The sequence below is a fragment of the Tachysurus fulvidraco genome, chromosome 6 (assembly GCF_022655615.1).
Source record: "Tachysurus fulvidraco isolate hzauxx_2018 chromosome 6, HZAU_PFXX_2.0, whole genome shotgun sequence".
In the NCBI taxonomy this organism is placed as follows: domain Eukaryota; kingdom Metazoa; phylum Chordata; class Actinopteri; order Siluriformes; family Bagridae; genus Tachysurus; species Tachysurus fulvidraco.
Window position 1 is genome coordinate 12,392,134 of NC_062523.1, and position 15,513 is coordinate 12,407,646.

Sequence of the window (15,513 nt, forward strand, 5' to 3'; positions counted from 1 at the left end):
TTGTTTGTTTTGTTGTCACTTTTTCATATTTTATTCAGCCTGATTTGAAAGCTTTTAAAATATCACTCCTGGAGTCAACTGGTGGTTTTCCCAGTTTTACCTGTCAGTGTGTCTGTTTTTAAACAAAATAGTTTTATTTATTTGTTTGTTTGTTTGTTACAATTCTTCATTGTCAAATATATTCCTTGTCTATGCCACAATATGACATGCTTCAGAAACACTGATGCCAGTTGTCTGAGATTTTCAGGAGGGAATTTCTGATTTCTCCTTGTATTGTAGATAGTCATCTAACTCCATTGATATTAAGAATTCTGTGGAACACAAGAATATGATATTAGTGCTAGGTTATTACTACTGAGAGATTCCATCCACACACACACACACACACACACCTTCTGTGTAGTCCATATCAGGTCTGGTGGAGATGAAAAACCAGGCCAGGCCAACCAGTAAAGCTACAACCAGATTTACAACAATCCAGGGTTGCAGAATCTGGTGTTCAAAGCCTGAAGGCCTTAAATAAGATAGTTAAACAAGTTAAATAAGATAGAAAAAACACCACTGCTACACGTGCTGTTCTGTCATGTGATAACACATTATTATATTAAGCTCCTACTAGTTTGTTTCTGATGTAGCTAGTTTAAAAAAGTGTGATGAATATGTTGACAAAATAAGCAATTAAAAAAGAAATGCAAGCTATAAACAAAGTACTTTATTCATACTAAGGATTAATTGATCCATGCTCACCATAGTGACTCATTATCTATGGGGTACTGGTTGATGCGGTCGCTAGTCATCTGCTGACTCAGAGACAAAATAAGGGCTGCAAAGTACACTAGAAATACAGAACAAACATTTTCAAATAGAAGAGGTCTAATAGTTCTACTACTACAGGTACTGCTATCAGGCATGCTTACTGAATGATGCAAGGGCTGCTGGGTCGAGCATGAGGAACCCTCTCAGAGCCATAGATGCCTTGGCTAGATTCACCCTGTAGAGGAGAGTGTGCAGGTAAGAAAATCTGTGTGCTCTGTGATGGGCTGGTGTCCCATTTAGGATGTATTCCAACCTCATGCCCAGTGTTCTTAGGACAGACTCCAGATCCACCACAATGCAGCCCAGGATAAAGCAGTTGAAGATGAATGAATGAATCTCACAATTGTCTAGTTTTATGGTGGTGAGTGCTGACTACAGTAGGTAACATTCAATTTAATTCAATTCAAGTTTATTTGTATAGTGCTTTTTACAATAGACATTGTCTCAAAGCAGCTTTACAGAACATAAACATAGAGCAGAAGACTAGGTAACATCCCCTCATATGTAGTCATTTGTCAGATGTTCTTATCTAGGGCAACTTACAAAAAGATGCCAATATATAAATTACTGTATATATTCATAATCTGGGATGAAGGATTAAAACTGATTTGTGAAAGATGAAAAAAAAAGGAAAAAAGATGATTCATATCAGCGCTAGAATAAGCTCATCTGTAGCTAATGATAGTCAGATATCAAGTGAAGTGTTTTGTCCTTAGACATTTGTGGCAGTGATGTTGACAACTGTTGACAAAAAATTTCATCCACCACTCACAAGCCAGGACACATAAACATTAAAGCATGCTGAGAAATCGATATGCCAGGAGCCCTGAATCTCAAACTATGATGTTGGTGTGCATATGCTACGGTATACGGTTATCTGCATTCTTTTAGCAGCTGATTTTATTGCAGTTGAGGCAAAATGAAACCTTGCTCAAGTGCCCACTTGTGTACCAGCAACCTTCTGGTGGAAATGTAGTATATGTTGAAATGTAGTAAAAGTAGCTCAGCATTGCACAGTTGCACAGTGATTATGATTTGGTTGCTCTAGGTCCTAATATTAGGCCATATCTGATATTAAGCACACAAACCTGTCGAAGGCAGACACTGAGCTAATAGCCAGCAGAAAGTACAGTAGAGACTGGGCAGGGTATGCTAAGCTGTGGTACTGCTGTAACAGGTTTGACAGTGTTTTCAGTTGCTCTCCAGCCAGCGCATAGATAACAATGATGTTCCATACAGCATAGCCAGCCAGAAATCCATGACAGAAGAGGCCAATGATCCTATAGAAAGCAAACAGGAAAACCCAACATGAATCATGATGGTAAACTCAGCTGATGAAAATGGGATTGGCTTGGGATTTAATTGCAATGACGACAAATAACTGATATTTATATAACCACTATATGTTTATAGATGAGATTGGAGACTCAGTAAATTATATTGTGGCTTCCTGCTTCATCTTTTACCTGAAGCCACTGTGAACCCTTAAGGCAACATCTCGTGTGTTCCACATGGATCTAACCTCCATGAACTCTTCCACTTGCTCTTGGCCCAGGTCCAGCCGATCTGGTCCATGAAACCGACCTGAAATCGAAACATTAGCTGAGACACTTGTGGCATTTTTGCAGATACACTTAACCAGAGCAACTTGAGTTTTTATCTCATTTACTTAGAAGGTGAGGGTTAAGAGCCTCCCTCAAGGGCCCAGTAGCAGCAGTTGGTGTTCCTGAGATTTGACCCCACAGCCTTCTAAACAGAAGGTCAGTGAAGTTAACCACTGAGCTTCCACTTCCCTGCCTCTGTCTACACACACTAATTACTCTATAAAATATTACTCTATTAAATGATGCATTCTACATCATAATCATTTTGTTTATAAGCAATTTTCACTTCCTTATGTTTTAACAAACAAAACCAAAAATTGTACTGATTTTTTTAATGAACAAAGAACTCACGGCTTCTCTCAACAAACACTTTGCTGAGAGACTGGCTGTGACCCAGAGGAGCAGAAAACAGAGAACGATGAGAGGTAGGAGTATGTGCGTCAGTGACAACATCCATGCATTCCACTTCTACACTGTTATTATGCTGATTTTCTGTTATCTTAGACTTCCTACAGAGAGACAATGACTCTATAAGAAAAGGCCCACAGTAAAAAAAGACAACTTGCATTTCATTTCATCTCATTTACAGTTTTATTGAAAATCTTGAACCAGTTTATCACAGGGACAAAACTATTGACACTGATAAGCTTTTGTTATTTTTCCGGGATTCTCACCTCTTCCTTCTAGATTTCCTATTAACGTCGTCTCTAACTGTGGGTGACGTTTGTGTGTCTCCATTCACAAGGCCTTGCTGCTCACTTTCCATATCTGTAAACACAAGTGGAATAAATACGGCCTACAAAATGGGGAAAGCAGTTCATTGTGTTAACATAAATGGATTACCAAGGATATGTGCCATCTTCCTTCTCTTCTTCTTCTTTTGAGGTGGATTGTCCTGAGGCTCAGGGGAAAGAGCATCCTTGTTTTCTGATAGATTACAGCTCGCTAGCTCTTCCATTTCAGCAGTAGGCTCTGTCTCCTCTAGACAAGTTAATTACATTAGAAGAACACATAAAAAACAGTGTTGTAATGTAACGAAGTAAAAATACTTCATTACCGTACGAAATTTCACGTATCTGTACCTTGCTTCGCTATTTAAATTTATGTCAACTTTCACTTTTACTCGACTACATTTCCTAGATAAAATGTATACTTTTACTCCGCTATATTTCCACTAAGCATCTTCGTTACTCGTTACTACAAAATAAATTCAGAAGAAATGTGTGCGACTGCAATAAGGGAGGTTTGGCGAATCACTGCCCCTAGATTGTCACTGCACGTCCGCACGCTCTACGGAGAAGCACAGGCACGCGCAGCGTGCACGCGCAGTCAGAGCTGAAGGCATTTATCTATAACGTTAATCGGCTGAAAGCCGCAAATACGGCAACCAAAAGCAGTGAAATTTCATTATTCTTATTACCAGAGTTGTAGCACCAACAAAGTATTAATGCAAACAATCCATACAATACTAAATAAAAATAACATTTATTGATTTGGTCTTTGTCTTGTGAATATTTGTTTATTAATTACTGCATTCATTGGACACAGTGTTTGTAGAGAATGCACACATACATGAACTGATTTGATTCAAGACTGGCATCATTACATCATGCATAACATGTTGGTGTCCATTTTTGCCATTTAATAATACCATAACTTTTGGCTTACTAGTCATATAATATATAATATAAAACTCTTCTTGCTGTAAATTCTCACTGAGGGCTAAACTAAAGATGAAATCCTAGAACCGCCCCTGCTCTTATGCCTACCGAAAATCATTGAAATATTACATTTTACTTTTACTTCAAATACTTAAGTACATTTAATATCAGAAAAAGACTTTTGATACTTAAGTACAGTAAATATCAGATACTTTAAGACTTTTACTTGAGTAATATTCTAAAAGGTGACTTTCACTTCTACCAAAATCTTTTTCTAGTACGATACTTGTACTTTTACTCAAGTATTGCTTTCTAGTACTTTATACAACACTGATAAAAACACACCATAGATATCAAAAATTCATATTGAACTAATCAGTATTGGATTGCCTGTGCAGTAGCAAATCCACTAAAACTTAAAATAGATGTGAAAAGATCTTACCGTGTGGTTCTTTCACTCCATTGATTTCCTTCTTAGACTTTTTCTTTTTAGGTTTGGTGATTGACATGTCTTCTAGGTAAAGCCCAAAAAAAAATTAACCATACTATTAGTCGTTCCATATGGGTAATAAAGTAAAACTAAGTAAAATAAAATAATTGCATGATGGCCTGGGAAAACCTGCCAGACGACCAGGCTGAATTCAGCCCAAACTGGGTATTATAATTATAATACTATAACATAATTTTAAAAAATAAGTTTTTTACTTGAATAGGCTCCTGGAAAAGACCACATGAGGTACATAAAGTGATATAAGTGGTGGTTAATACAATAAGCCAACATAAAGATGTCGAAAATCTTACAAAGCCAAAAAAAATTCTGATACAATTAATGTTAAAAAAGTGGACTTAATCTTGCTTAGTACAGTTAGTAATCAGATACAGCCTGTCAAATGCTCCAGTCAGAATCTAATATTAAAGATCCCCACAGAATAAATAGGACCTGATTGACAAAGTGAAGTAGACCAAAAGATCCTCAAAAGCTACACATCATGCAGAGATCCAAAGAAATTCAGGAACAAATGAGAAAGAAAGTAATTGAGATCTATCAGTCTGGAAAAGGTTATAAAGCCATTTCTAAAGCTTTGGGACTCCAGCGAACCACAGTGAGAGCCATTATCCACAAATGGCAAAAACATGGAACAGTGGTGAACCTTCCCTTGAGTGGCTGGCCAACCAAAATTACCCGAGAGTGCAGCGACGACTCATCCAAGATGTCACAAAAGACCCCATAACAACATCAAAAGAACTGCAGGCCTCACTTGCTTCAGTTAAGGTCAGTGTTCATGACTCCACCATAAGAAAGAGACTGGGCAAAAATGGCTGCATAGCAGAATTCCATGACAAAAACCACTGCTGAGCGAAAAGAACATAAAAGCTTGTCTCTGATTTTCCCAGAAAACATCTTGATCCCCAAGACTTTTGGGAAAATACTCTGTGGACTGACAAGACAAAAGTTGAACGTTTTGGAAGGTGTGTGTCCCATTACATCTGGCGTAAAAGTAACACTTTTCAGAAAAAGAACATCATACCAACAGTAAAATATTATGGTGGTAATGTAATGGTCTGGGGCAATTTTATTGTTTCAGGACCTGGAAGACTTGCTGTGATAAATGGAACTATAAATTCTGCTGTCTACCAAAAGCTCCTGAAGGGCAATGTGCGGCCATCTGTTTGTGACCTTAAGCTGAAGCAAACTTGGGTTCTGCAGCAGGACAATGATCCAAAACCCACCAGCAAGTCCACCTCTGAATGGCTGAAGATAAATAAAATGAAGACTTTGGAGTGGCCTAGTCAAAGTCCTGACCTGAATCCTATTGAGATGCTGTGGCTTGACCTTAAAAAGGTGGTTCATGCTCAAAAACCCTCTAATGTGGCTGAATTACAACAATTCTGCAAAGATAAGTGGACCAAAATTTCTCCACAGCGCTGTAACAGACTCATTGCAAGTTATCACAAATGCTTGATTGCAGTCCTTGCTGCTAAGGGTGACCCAACCAGTCATTAGGTTTAGGGGGCAATCACTTTTTCACACAGGGCCATGTAGGTTTGGATTTTGTTTTCCCTTAATAAAAAAACATTCATGTAAAAACTGCATGTTGTGTTTACTTGTGTTATCTTTGACTAATATTAAAATTTGTTTGATTATCTGAAACATTAAAGTGTGACAAACATGCAAAAAAATCTGGAAGGGGGCCAACACTTTGTCATACCACTGTAGCTTGTTTTACATGTGGTAAAGAAACAAAGATAAATTCACAATACAGTTCAGGAAATGTTTGATACTATGTTAGATATGAACTACCTGTAAATATAGCAGATGTAAAAATTTCACCGTCAAAGTCTTCTCCAGACCATCACACTCATTAGGTAAACAAATGAAACATGAGAAAATACAGGAACATGAAAGCAGATGGGTAAATATTTTCAAATGTAAGCAGTTCAGTTTAATTAAATAAAGTAGCACCTACACCTCAGTTACACCAGTGTTATAGATTTGTTATAGAACTTACCCCCAGTCTCTTCACTTCAGAATTATGTTTGTCATATCATGGCAGAAAATAAGAATGAATAGTCAGAAATCACATCCTGGCACTTGTGAAGTTGTGCAACATCATTGTATTTACATACTAAACATATATATCTGTAAATGATACTGAGAGGTGCAAATTTCCCACACTCTTAGAAAACAATGGTTCCTCCAGTGTTCTGGGAATAGTTAAGGGTTCTGGCTGCCTAGGGGTTTTTACTTTGAACCTTTTCTGCAAAGGAATCCCTCAAAGGATTCTACACTTGAAGCTTTTATCAGTGGAACAAACTGAAACACCCCAGGGTTCTAGATTAAACCAACATTAAAACCTTCTATTGTAGTGTTTTATACAGAATCTAAAGGTTCCCCCAAAAGCATACAGTAAATCAAGGAATCCTTAAGAGTTACACAGTAATGTTAAGAATTTGTAATTCAATTTGCAGCAAAACAGTAAAAATCTTTTCACTGTTTCCTAAAAAACTGACCTTGGCATGTGAGACACGTCACTCTGAAATCAAAAAGAAGGATGTTAGAATATACAATAAACCCCATAGAAATCTGCACTACATGCTTAAAATCTTAAAAATAAATAAACCCCATAGAAATCTGCACTACATGCTTAAAATGTAAAAAATATAGACATAAATATAGCAATATTATCTATTGGAAGTACAGAATTTACATATTTAGAGTAAAACAATGCAGACACACTGCTTGTCACAATCCATTTATAGAAATATATAATACACATGCATAAACTATTTCCTGCATAACACAAATTACATGCCATTGTATCCGGAACAGAAATTAATCCACAGTCCAAATGAAGCTACTGTACATATAGACCTAAGACTCAAGAGCTTATTATGACTAAGAGTCAATATGTACATTAATATCTGTTGTCATATAATATGTCATTTGTCGTAGGGTATAACTTACTGCCTGTTTTCTCCCCATTGTGTTCAGAATGGACTCTTTGGACTCGTGGTGCCAGAGAGAGTGCTGAGAAGAGAGGAGGATAGTCTTTAATCCTGTGCTAATTCCACACAGACGTGCATCTGCCAAAGAGAGAATTACTGAGAGACAGATCAATGTGTGTCCTGAGGAGGTGCTGAAATACATACACACCCACAAGAATATAGGTACAACACACTCATATAGGAGTGTTTCCACAAACATACAAAGACAGACATGATGTATGAAACCAACTCTATATATGAACTTTTATTCAATGTAATAATATTACACAGATTCCTCATCATTACTTCAATCAGCACATCAACACAATATTTTCTTAATTAAACCAATGTCTATAGTGAGAGCAACAGTTCAAAAAGACAATAAATCACACACAAAACACCAAGGATGATTCATATTTCTGCATATTGCTTTTGAAAAACAGAACTAATGTACTAGTATGTGTGTAACAAAAAATAAATCAACAAAATACCACTGATACCATTTTTGACGTAAAATTTATAAACATTTTGTGAGCAGGGCATTACTTGTTCATTCAGTCTTATTCCATTTATTTCTGGACAGGGTCACAGTGAAGCATGTTTTTAGAGGTGGGAGGAAGCTGAAGAGCTTGTAGAAAACCCACACACAGGGAGAACATGTAAATCAGACAGACAGTAACTCTAGCTCCGGAACAATCCCATGACCCTGGAGTGTTAAGGTGGCAATGTTACCTCCTATACCACAATTTAAAAAAGTAATTTAGCCATAATCTTTAAAATACTAACAAACCAGATGCAGTTGTACTACAAAAGCAGCATAATATATAGACCCTGATTGCACGGTGTGTTCTATAGGACATTTACATGCATATACATGTAATTTGTGATTACAATCAAATGTGTCTTCACCGTATTCTGCTGTTAGTGGCATGCCAGGTTTTATGTGTCTTCAGAGTTCGTGCCTCAGTTTCTTTAAATTTAATTACATTTTTATTTGTATAGCATTTTTTTGGAGACATTGCCACTTAGCAGCCTTAAAGAAATATTTCAGGATTTTATATAGGAATTTTAAATTCATCCATAATAAGAAAGCCAGAGGTGATGGCAGCAAAGGAAAAAGTCCCTGAGATGATATTAGGAAGAATCCTTAAGTGGAACCAGACTAAAAGGTACCTATTGATTTCATCATCTGTTCACTGATGAACCCAGACTTCACCTTTATAGTGAATTAAAGCAGAGGCATTACAGAAATTTCTGGGCACTACTAAAATGCAGGCTTTATGCATCATCTTCCCAATTCTTTAATTCATGGCCTTTGAAATCCCTAACTAAGGGTAAGATAAGTTAGTGTGTTCTACTATTGCCCTTGTAATGACACCCCAAAACATGAGTGTATGAGTGAGTTACAGTACAAGCCTTTTTGCATGTGATAAAACATTTTGATTGGAACATGTAATAACAGAAAGAAATTCACTGAATATTTCCCTTAAGACATGTTCAAAGAATTTCCATTATTTTACACCTATAGTTCATTTAATGTCGCATTCCTCTTGCTTTTGAGGGAATCTGTGCAAGTGTAAATGTGTTTGCATGTCACGGTTCATCAAGACTGGTCCAGCTGGCTGCTATGCGGTGTAGTTCGTCTTCAGCATGCTGAACAGCTGCAAGAAGATCCACACAAACAGCCGGTCTTTCACAGTCTCACAGACAAAAAACTGACTGTACTGGACCTTTATGATTCTACCTGACATTTGTCTTAAAATCCTCATCCTTGTTAGGATGAGATTTTATACTGAGTGGAATTCACAGATATTTGATGCAACTAAACTTCAATATCAATAATAAAATAATTAAGAAAAAAATAAGAGTTTAAGTTAAAAACAAAAAAAAAAACAAAAAAACCCCACAACAACTATAGTCAAGACATTAGTAATATATAGGTCAATTATTGTAAATGATATTAAGGAATAAATAAGTGTGTAAATATTTTATGTAGATAGAAATATCTAGATATAAATAAGTTATTGTACAATAGTCTAACATAGGGATTTGTATACAGTGAGGGTATTAAAGTGTAACAAAATGTAAACATGACAGTAATATATAATATAAAGTGCAACAGAATGTTAACATACTGAGTATTATATAAATAACATACTGCAGTATACACAGAATGTAAACCTATAGTTTTTGTGTATAAAATGCTGTATCAGTTTGTTGTGATCCTTCAGTTTATGTATAGGTGTATGTGCTCACAAGAATTAATGTTAATTATAATGAAATTATAATATTGTCCAGGTTGTTGCTGGCACTGACCCATTAGCGTGAGTTTTAAGTTTTTGGATTGGTCTTGGTCTCCTGCAGTCTGCTTGGAGGTGTCGCCAATGGATGGCCCACTGTAGGTGAACATGGGCATTCTCCGATATGGTTTAGCTTTTCACAAAAGACCCTCCAGATCCGGGAGGTGAACTGAATGCCTCGATTTTATGTGATGTCCTCTGGGAGGTCAGATACCCGAGGAACCTAGTGAAACAAAACAGTGGGGGCCTCCATCACTGTAGGCAGACACTTCAAGGGCATGCATAAGGCTGCAGACCTTTGAGAACTTTTTCTGATGACCACGAGAATGGTGGTATATCCATGGGAACAGGAGAGGTCTGTGATGAAGTCAATTGCAAGGTGATGCCAGGGTGATTGAGGTAACAGGGAGGGGTTCTAGGAGTCTGGATGGCAGCTGGCAGGAAGGCTTAGATTGGGCACACATGTATCAGCCTTTTACATGTGCTTCTTAGTATTGGGCTAGTGAAGGCAACCAGAAGGCATTTTGTAGTAGAACGATGGTTTTCTGAATTCCTAGGTGTTTGGAACTGTGGGCGGTGTATACCCATTGAATGAATGGAGTGCAGGTTTGTCTGTACCTACTGCTTAGAGGGTGGGCATTTGGAGGCAGAGCTTCTGGTAGCTGTGCTTGCTGAATTTCCTCCATGATGTACCATCGTACTGGTGCTAAGATAACAGACAGGGGCAGGATGGATTCAGGAAGCTTGGTTTGGTTAATGGGATCATGATGGTGTGAAAGGGTGAAGGCTTTACTGTTCTTGGTTCCTGGCCAATAAATTAATGTAACTGGAATTGTGTGAAGAACTGGGTCCACATGCCCTGATGCGAGATCAGGCTTTTTGTGCTTTGATGTATTCGAGGTTCTTGTGATCAGTTAATACTTGACTTAACAGGTATTTTGACTTTATTACCGACATTATAATTGGCTTATGCGGGTTTCAATATCTGGGGAGCAGAATGCACACAGAAACAATTTGCTGAGTTCCCCATGACGATGTGACAATACTGTCCTGATTCCACAACTAGAGGCATCAACCTTTACCATGCGGTCATAAACCAGTGTTTTAAATCCACAAAAATGGCCTTGGATGTTTCAGTCCTTTGTGGCTGTTTGGGTTTACCCCGTAGAAGTGTGGTACTGTAATTCCGGATAAAGTGCATTAAATTTAAGCAAAATTTGTGATTCCCAGGAATCCTTGTAACTCCTTTATTGTCATGCTCAGCAAAGGTTGGGAAAGAGGAAGAAAAAAGAAATGGGGGTGCCTTTTGGTTCTACTAGAGGTGTGCATTGGAGGCCAGAATAGCCGTGAGCTGCTCCTGATATGCAGCAAGCAATTCCTACAATTCACTATTATAGCCTGTAGCACCACTGGATTCATCTGTGGTGAAGTATTCTGTAACAGCCCAGATGCATGGAGTTCAGAATCCATATGCAGAGTTTATTCGTGCAGACAATCCAAATACGAAACAACGTGGTCACAAAACAGGCGAGGGATTACAGCAACGTGTGGCCAATCCATAGTGGCAAACAAATACAAATAAAACAATACATCAGAAAAACTGGAAAAACAGGAACAGGTCATGCACATAGTAAACGAACAATAGTAAATAACAATGGCTTGGTATGCAGTGGAACTGGCTATACTTCGCGTTGACAAATGCCGCCCACATGGTTTAAATATCTTTAAAACCCAGACGTAACCTTGACGGAAAGAGGCTCAATACACTGGCTAGGGCTCCCACTTATGACTCAGCACATTGTTGGATCAAAATGAGTTTGAAATACTCCATTGTGGCAGCACATTTTGAATGTAACACCTTCCTTTGTGGTGTCCCATGCAATGCAGTGCAGTGTGAATTCATTGATGGGCAAAAGCAAAACAACAACACTACATTCTTTTTAACCAGTACATTCTGTTAGCGCTGGCACTAAAATAGTGTATTTATAAATGTATATGATATTATTTGACCCAAAATGACTTGGTTTGTACACATGAGGACAATGAGGCATGGAGGGTCTGTGATGCTACAGGCTGATACAGGATGTGATGTAATCCAGCTACACACATGTTTAATAAGCAGTAAGCAATTAATTAAAATACTTATGTAAATTTCGTGAATCTCATCAGCTAGATTTGTGTTTAACCTTTTCATCATTAGGCAACCTGGTCCAGTTTACCAGTTTTATTTCTATTTAGACAGGCATTATATATTTTTCATAAGTGTCTCATATGGTCTGCACACAAAATCAGAACTTGTGTAATAACTCACAGAAATCACGTCTGTCAATGCATTACATCACTTTCCATTTGTGGCTGTTCAATATTATCAATTTTATTATATCAATATAATCAATTTTAAAAAAGAAATATTTAATCACATAGCAATCGTTTCAATTAAAGGTGAAACTTACCTACGACAGCTTTTTCAACTGTAAAACAGACTGGAATTAAACACCAAATGTTTGTCATGCACCTTATTTATATGCCAACTTATCACCGCCTGCTTCCAAGTCCATATTCAACATGTCCTTCTTTCTCTCCTTAGATGAAAATCAAAACATGTTCATCAGTTATGATCATATGACAGGCATGAATATAAAAACATTTATTAGATTCTTGATAAGAAAACAACATCAGTTGTACTCACTCCATTACAAGAAAAATAGATGCAATAAAGTCCAGTACAAAAATCTCTGCTGTTAACACATAACTGAAGTCCTAGAGAAGGGGTCGTCAAGAGCATTTTTGTGACTTCCCTTGTCAAACAGACAACAGAAACACACAAATGTGTGCAATAATTTGTTACTTCTGAATTATGTACAGAGGAAGCAAGTGCCAATGGGCTAGTAAAGATAAGATTTAAAAAATTTCTGATTTCAAGAAGCTTTCGTTTTTTGGCATACAGTTATTTGCTGTGAGAAATGTCACAGACATGCTGTTATCCAAGCAGAAGACATGGTATCTGAGGGAAGGAAGGAGAATATTTTGAAGAATTTGAAACTCTCAACTTCTTCTTCAAAATCTTTCCCATTCTTACCACTGCTATGCTGAAGACTTTCACCGTACCTTTGCCAAGAGAGTGAGTATAGAGGGAAAAAAGGAAAGGACCAAGCACTGAGCCTTGTGGGAAACCAGTGGAGAGTCTGTGTGGAGCAGATGCCAATCCCCTCCATGTTACCTAATATGACTTTACTTTCTGGTAGTAAGCAAACCATTCCCTTGCTGCTCCATGAATTTCAGGACTCCTGAGGGTGGACAAAAAAGTCTTGGGGTTGTGTATATTAATGCTGCCGAAAGGTCAAGGAGGATGAGGAAACATGACAGCTTTGATGTTCTAGCAGCGTGTAGTTTCTCAGTGACAGACAAAATGGCAGTCTCTGTGGAATGTGCTGCTTTGAAGCCAGATTGGTTGGGTTCTAGAAAGTTGTTCTGTGAGAGACAAACAGAAAGTTGATTATAAGCGATGCTTTCAAGAATTTTAGAAAGAAGTGATACTGGTCTGTAGTTCCTGATATGCAATGGATCCAGAGCAGGTTTCTTAGGATCGGGAATAACACTTGCTCTCTTGAAGTAGTTGGTTGGTACATGACCAGAAGCAATGGATCCATTTATGATTGTGGTGATGAAGGGCAGAAGATCTTGCGAGATGGTCTGTAGCATAGTTTAAGGGATTGGATCCAGTGAGCAGGTGGTAGGATTGAGGACTGGATGACTTGTAGAATCTCTTCTGCTGTTATGGCTGAAAAATGTGACAATGGAGGATTTTGGCTCTCAAGGATTTTTGGAAGAGAAATCTTGGCTGTCAAATGTATAATAGTTAGGGCAGAAGTGAAGATCTGGCAGATTTTCTCTCTTCTCATTGTAAAAGGAGATGAAGTCTGTAGCATTCAGGGATGTTAAGTGTAGTGAAGAGAAGATGTTGTGGTGCTTATAAAGATCTTAAGCATGGGCTTCAGGTTTTTCCTTGTAGAAGGCAAGATCTACCTTGAGTGATTTCTTTCACTTACTCTCTGCTGATCGTAATTCTCACCAATTGCTGTACAACATATCTGACAGCCTAGGAGCAGAGAAGGTCTATGGTTCAGGAAAGAGAGAAGAAGAAAATGTTTGTGGTTGAGTCCATTAGTAGGGAGGAAAATGAGCTGGGATCAGGAAGAGATGAAAGTGTGCCAGAAGATACAGAAGAAGGGTAGATAGCGTGGAGGATGTGATGGGTAAGAGAGAGATGATGGAAGTTTTAGGTATGCTTTGGAGAGTGATAGTAAAGGATATCAGGTGATGATCAGAGATGTGAATTGGGTTAGTAGTCATGAATGTAGCTGGTGTAGTATCGGTGAAAAACCAGGTCCAGGACATTTTCTCCATTGTGTGTGGGAAGACAGCTGTTGAATGAATGAACAAACATTCTCTTCCTGTTGGAGAAGCAGACTATTGTTCCACAGTCTTTATTTAACCTTGAGACTGTTGAGCTGTTAAAGAGTCAAGACATTCTGCTATTACCCCTGAAGGCCATTGCTTATTTGTCTATATATATATATATATATATATATATATATATATATATATATATATATATATATATATATATATATCTTTTTTTTCCAAGGACATCCATCAGTATTTCGAAATACTAGACCTATCGAAAAAACTTCCAGACAGTGATCTATCTTTTTTTCTCTCCTTCAGCTGCTCTCTGTTCAGGGTTGCCACCATGGATCATGTAGTCTGCATATTAGATTTGGCACAGGTTATATGCCAGATGCCCTTCCTGATGCAACCCTCCAATTTTTATCTGGGCTTGGGACCGACATTGAGCGTTAACTCATCAGCAACTGGGTTAACGCCCTGATTGGGAATCAAACTCGGGCCATGGCAATGAGAGTGAGGGATCCTGCTGATGGACCACCTGGGGTCTCAGACAGTGAGCTATCTTTTAAGCTATTTTCCTATTTATTTTAAGCAATACTGTAGGATTGAGACTAACCATTTTATGAAGGTCAGTGTGAGTCATCGGTTCTGCTGCCAAAGCCTATCTCAGGACAGCACTTCAGTTTTGCTAAATAGCAAAGAAATAAAAACACAATGAAACTCAATATTCCTACATAACAGCTCGAAGTGGTGCTGCATAACTAGGTCTCAGTGACCTTCTGGATATTTTACACAATAAAATGCAATTTCAGTGTGCTGCCAAATATGCACTTAATAAAGTGTGCTCTTGTTTCTAAAGAGCTGAATGGATTTCAGGATATGATTTCTTTCAGTGCAAATGAATCCGGACGGAGTGCCAACCCATTGCAGGGCAAACACACACACTCTCATTCACTCACACACTACAGACAATTTTCCAGAGAAGCCAATCAACCTACCATGCATGTCTTTGGATCGGGGTAGGAAACTGGAGTACCCGGAGGAAACCCCTGAGGCACGGGGAGAACATGCAAACTCCACACACACAAGGCGGAGGCAGGAATCGAACCCCCAACCCTGGAGGTGTGAGGTGAACATGTTAACCACTAAGCCACCATGCCCCTATATTAAATCAGTGAATGAAAAAAAATAGTCAAATAAAAACAGATCTAATATATTACACCAATTTTCCTATTT

General features: G+C 38.0%; 1 protein-coding gene across 3 annotated transcripts; it reads right to left on the minus strand.

Annotated features, from left to right (window-relative positions):
- Nucleotides 1-7: 7 nt before the first annotated feature.
- Nucleotides 8-7,742, minus strand: tmem237a (transmembrane protein 237a). 3 transcript variants are annotated; one of them, XM_027164508.2, is made up of 14 exons: nucleotides 7,548-7,738; nucleotides 7,094-7,116; nucleotides 6,592-6,605; nucleotides 6,384-6,440; nucleotides 4,524-4,595; nucleotides 3,264-3,401; nucleotides 3,095-3,188; nucleotides 2,772-2,929; nucleotides 2,283-2,400; nucleotides 1,905-2,096; nucleotides 918-991; nucleotides 748-835; nucleotides 393-514; nucleotides 8-311 (listed from the first exon to the last, which is right to left on the minus strand). In XM_027164508.2, the coding sequence occupies exons 5-14, from the start codon at nucleotides 4,588-4,590 to the stop codon at nucleotides 244-246; spliced, it is 1,119 nt and encodes a 372-aa protein (XP_027020309.1). In that variant the 5' UTR covers nucleotides 4,591-4,595; nucleotides 6,384-6,440; nucleotides 6,592-6,605; nucleotides 7,094-7,116; nucleotides 7,548-7,738; the 3' UTR covers nucleotides 8-243. The 3 variants fall into 3 exon arrangements, with proteins under 3 accessions (XP_027020309.1, XP_047670886.1, XP_027020308.2); XM_047814930.1 differs by lacking the exon at nucleotides 6,384-6,440 and having other exon boundaries at nucleotides 4,524-4,592; nucleotides 7,548-7,742; XM_027164507.2 differs by lacking the exon at nucleotides 6,384-6,440.
- Between the last annotated feature and the right edge of the window lie 7,771 nt (nucleotides 7,743-15,513).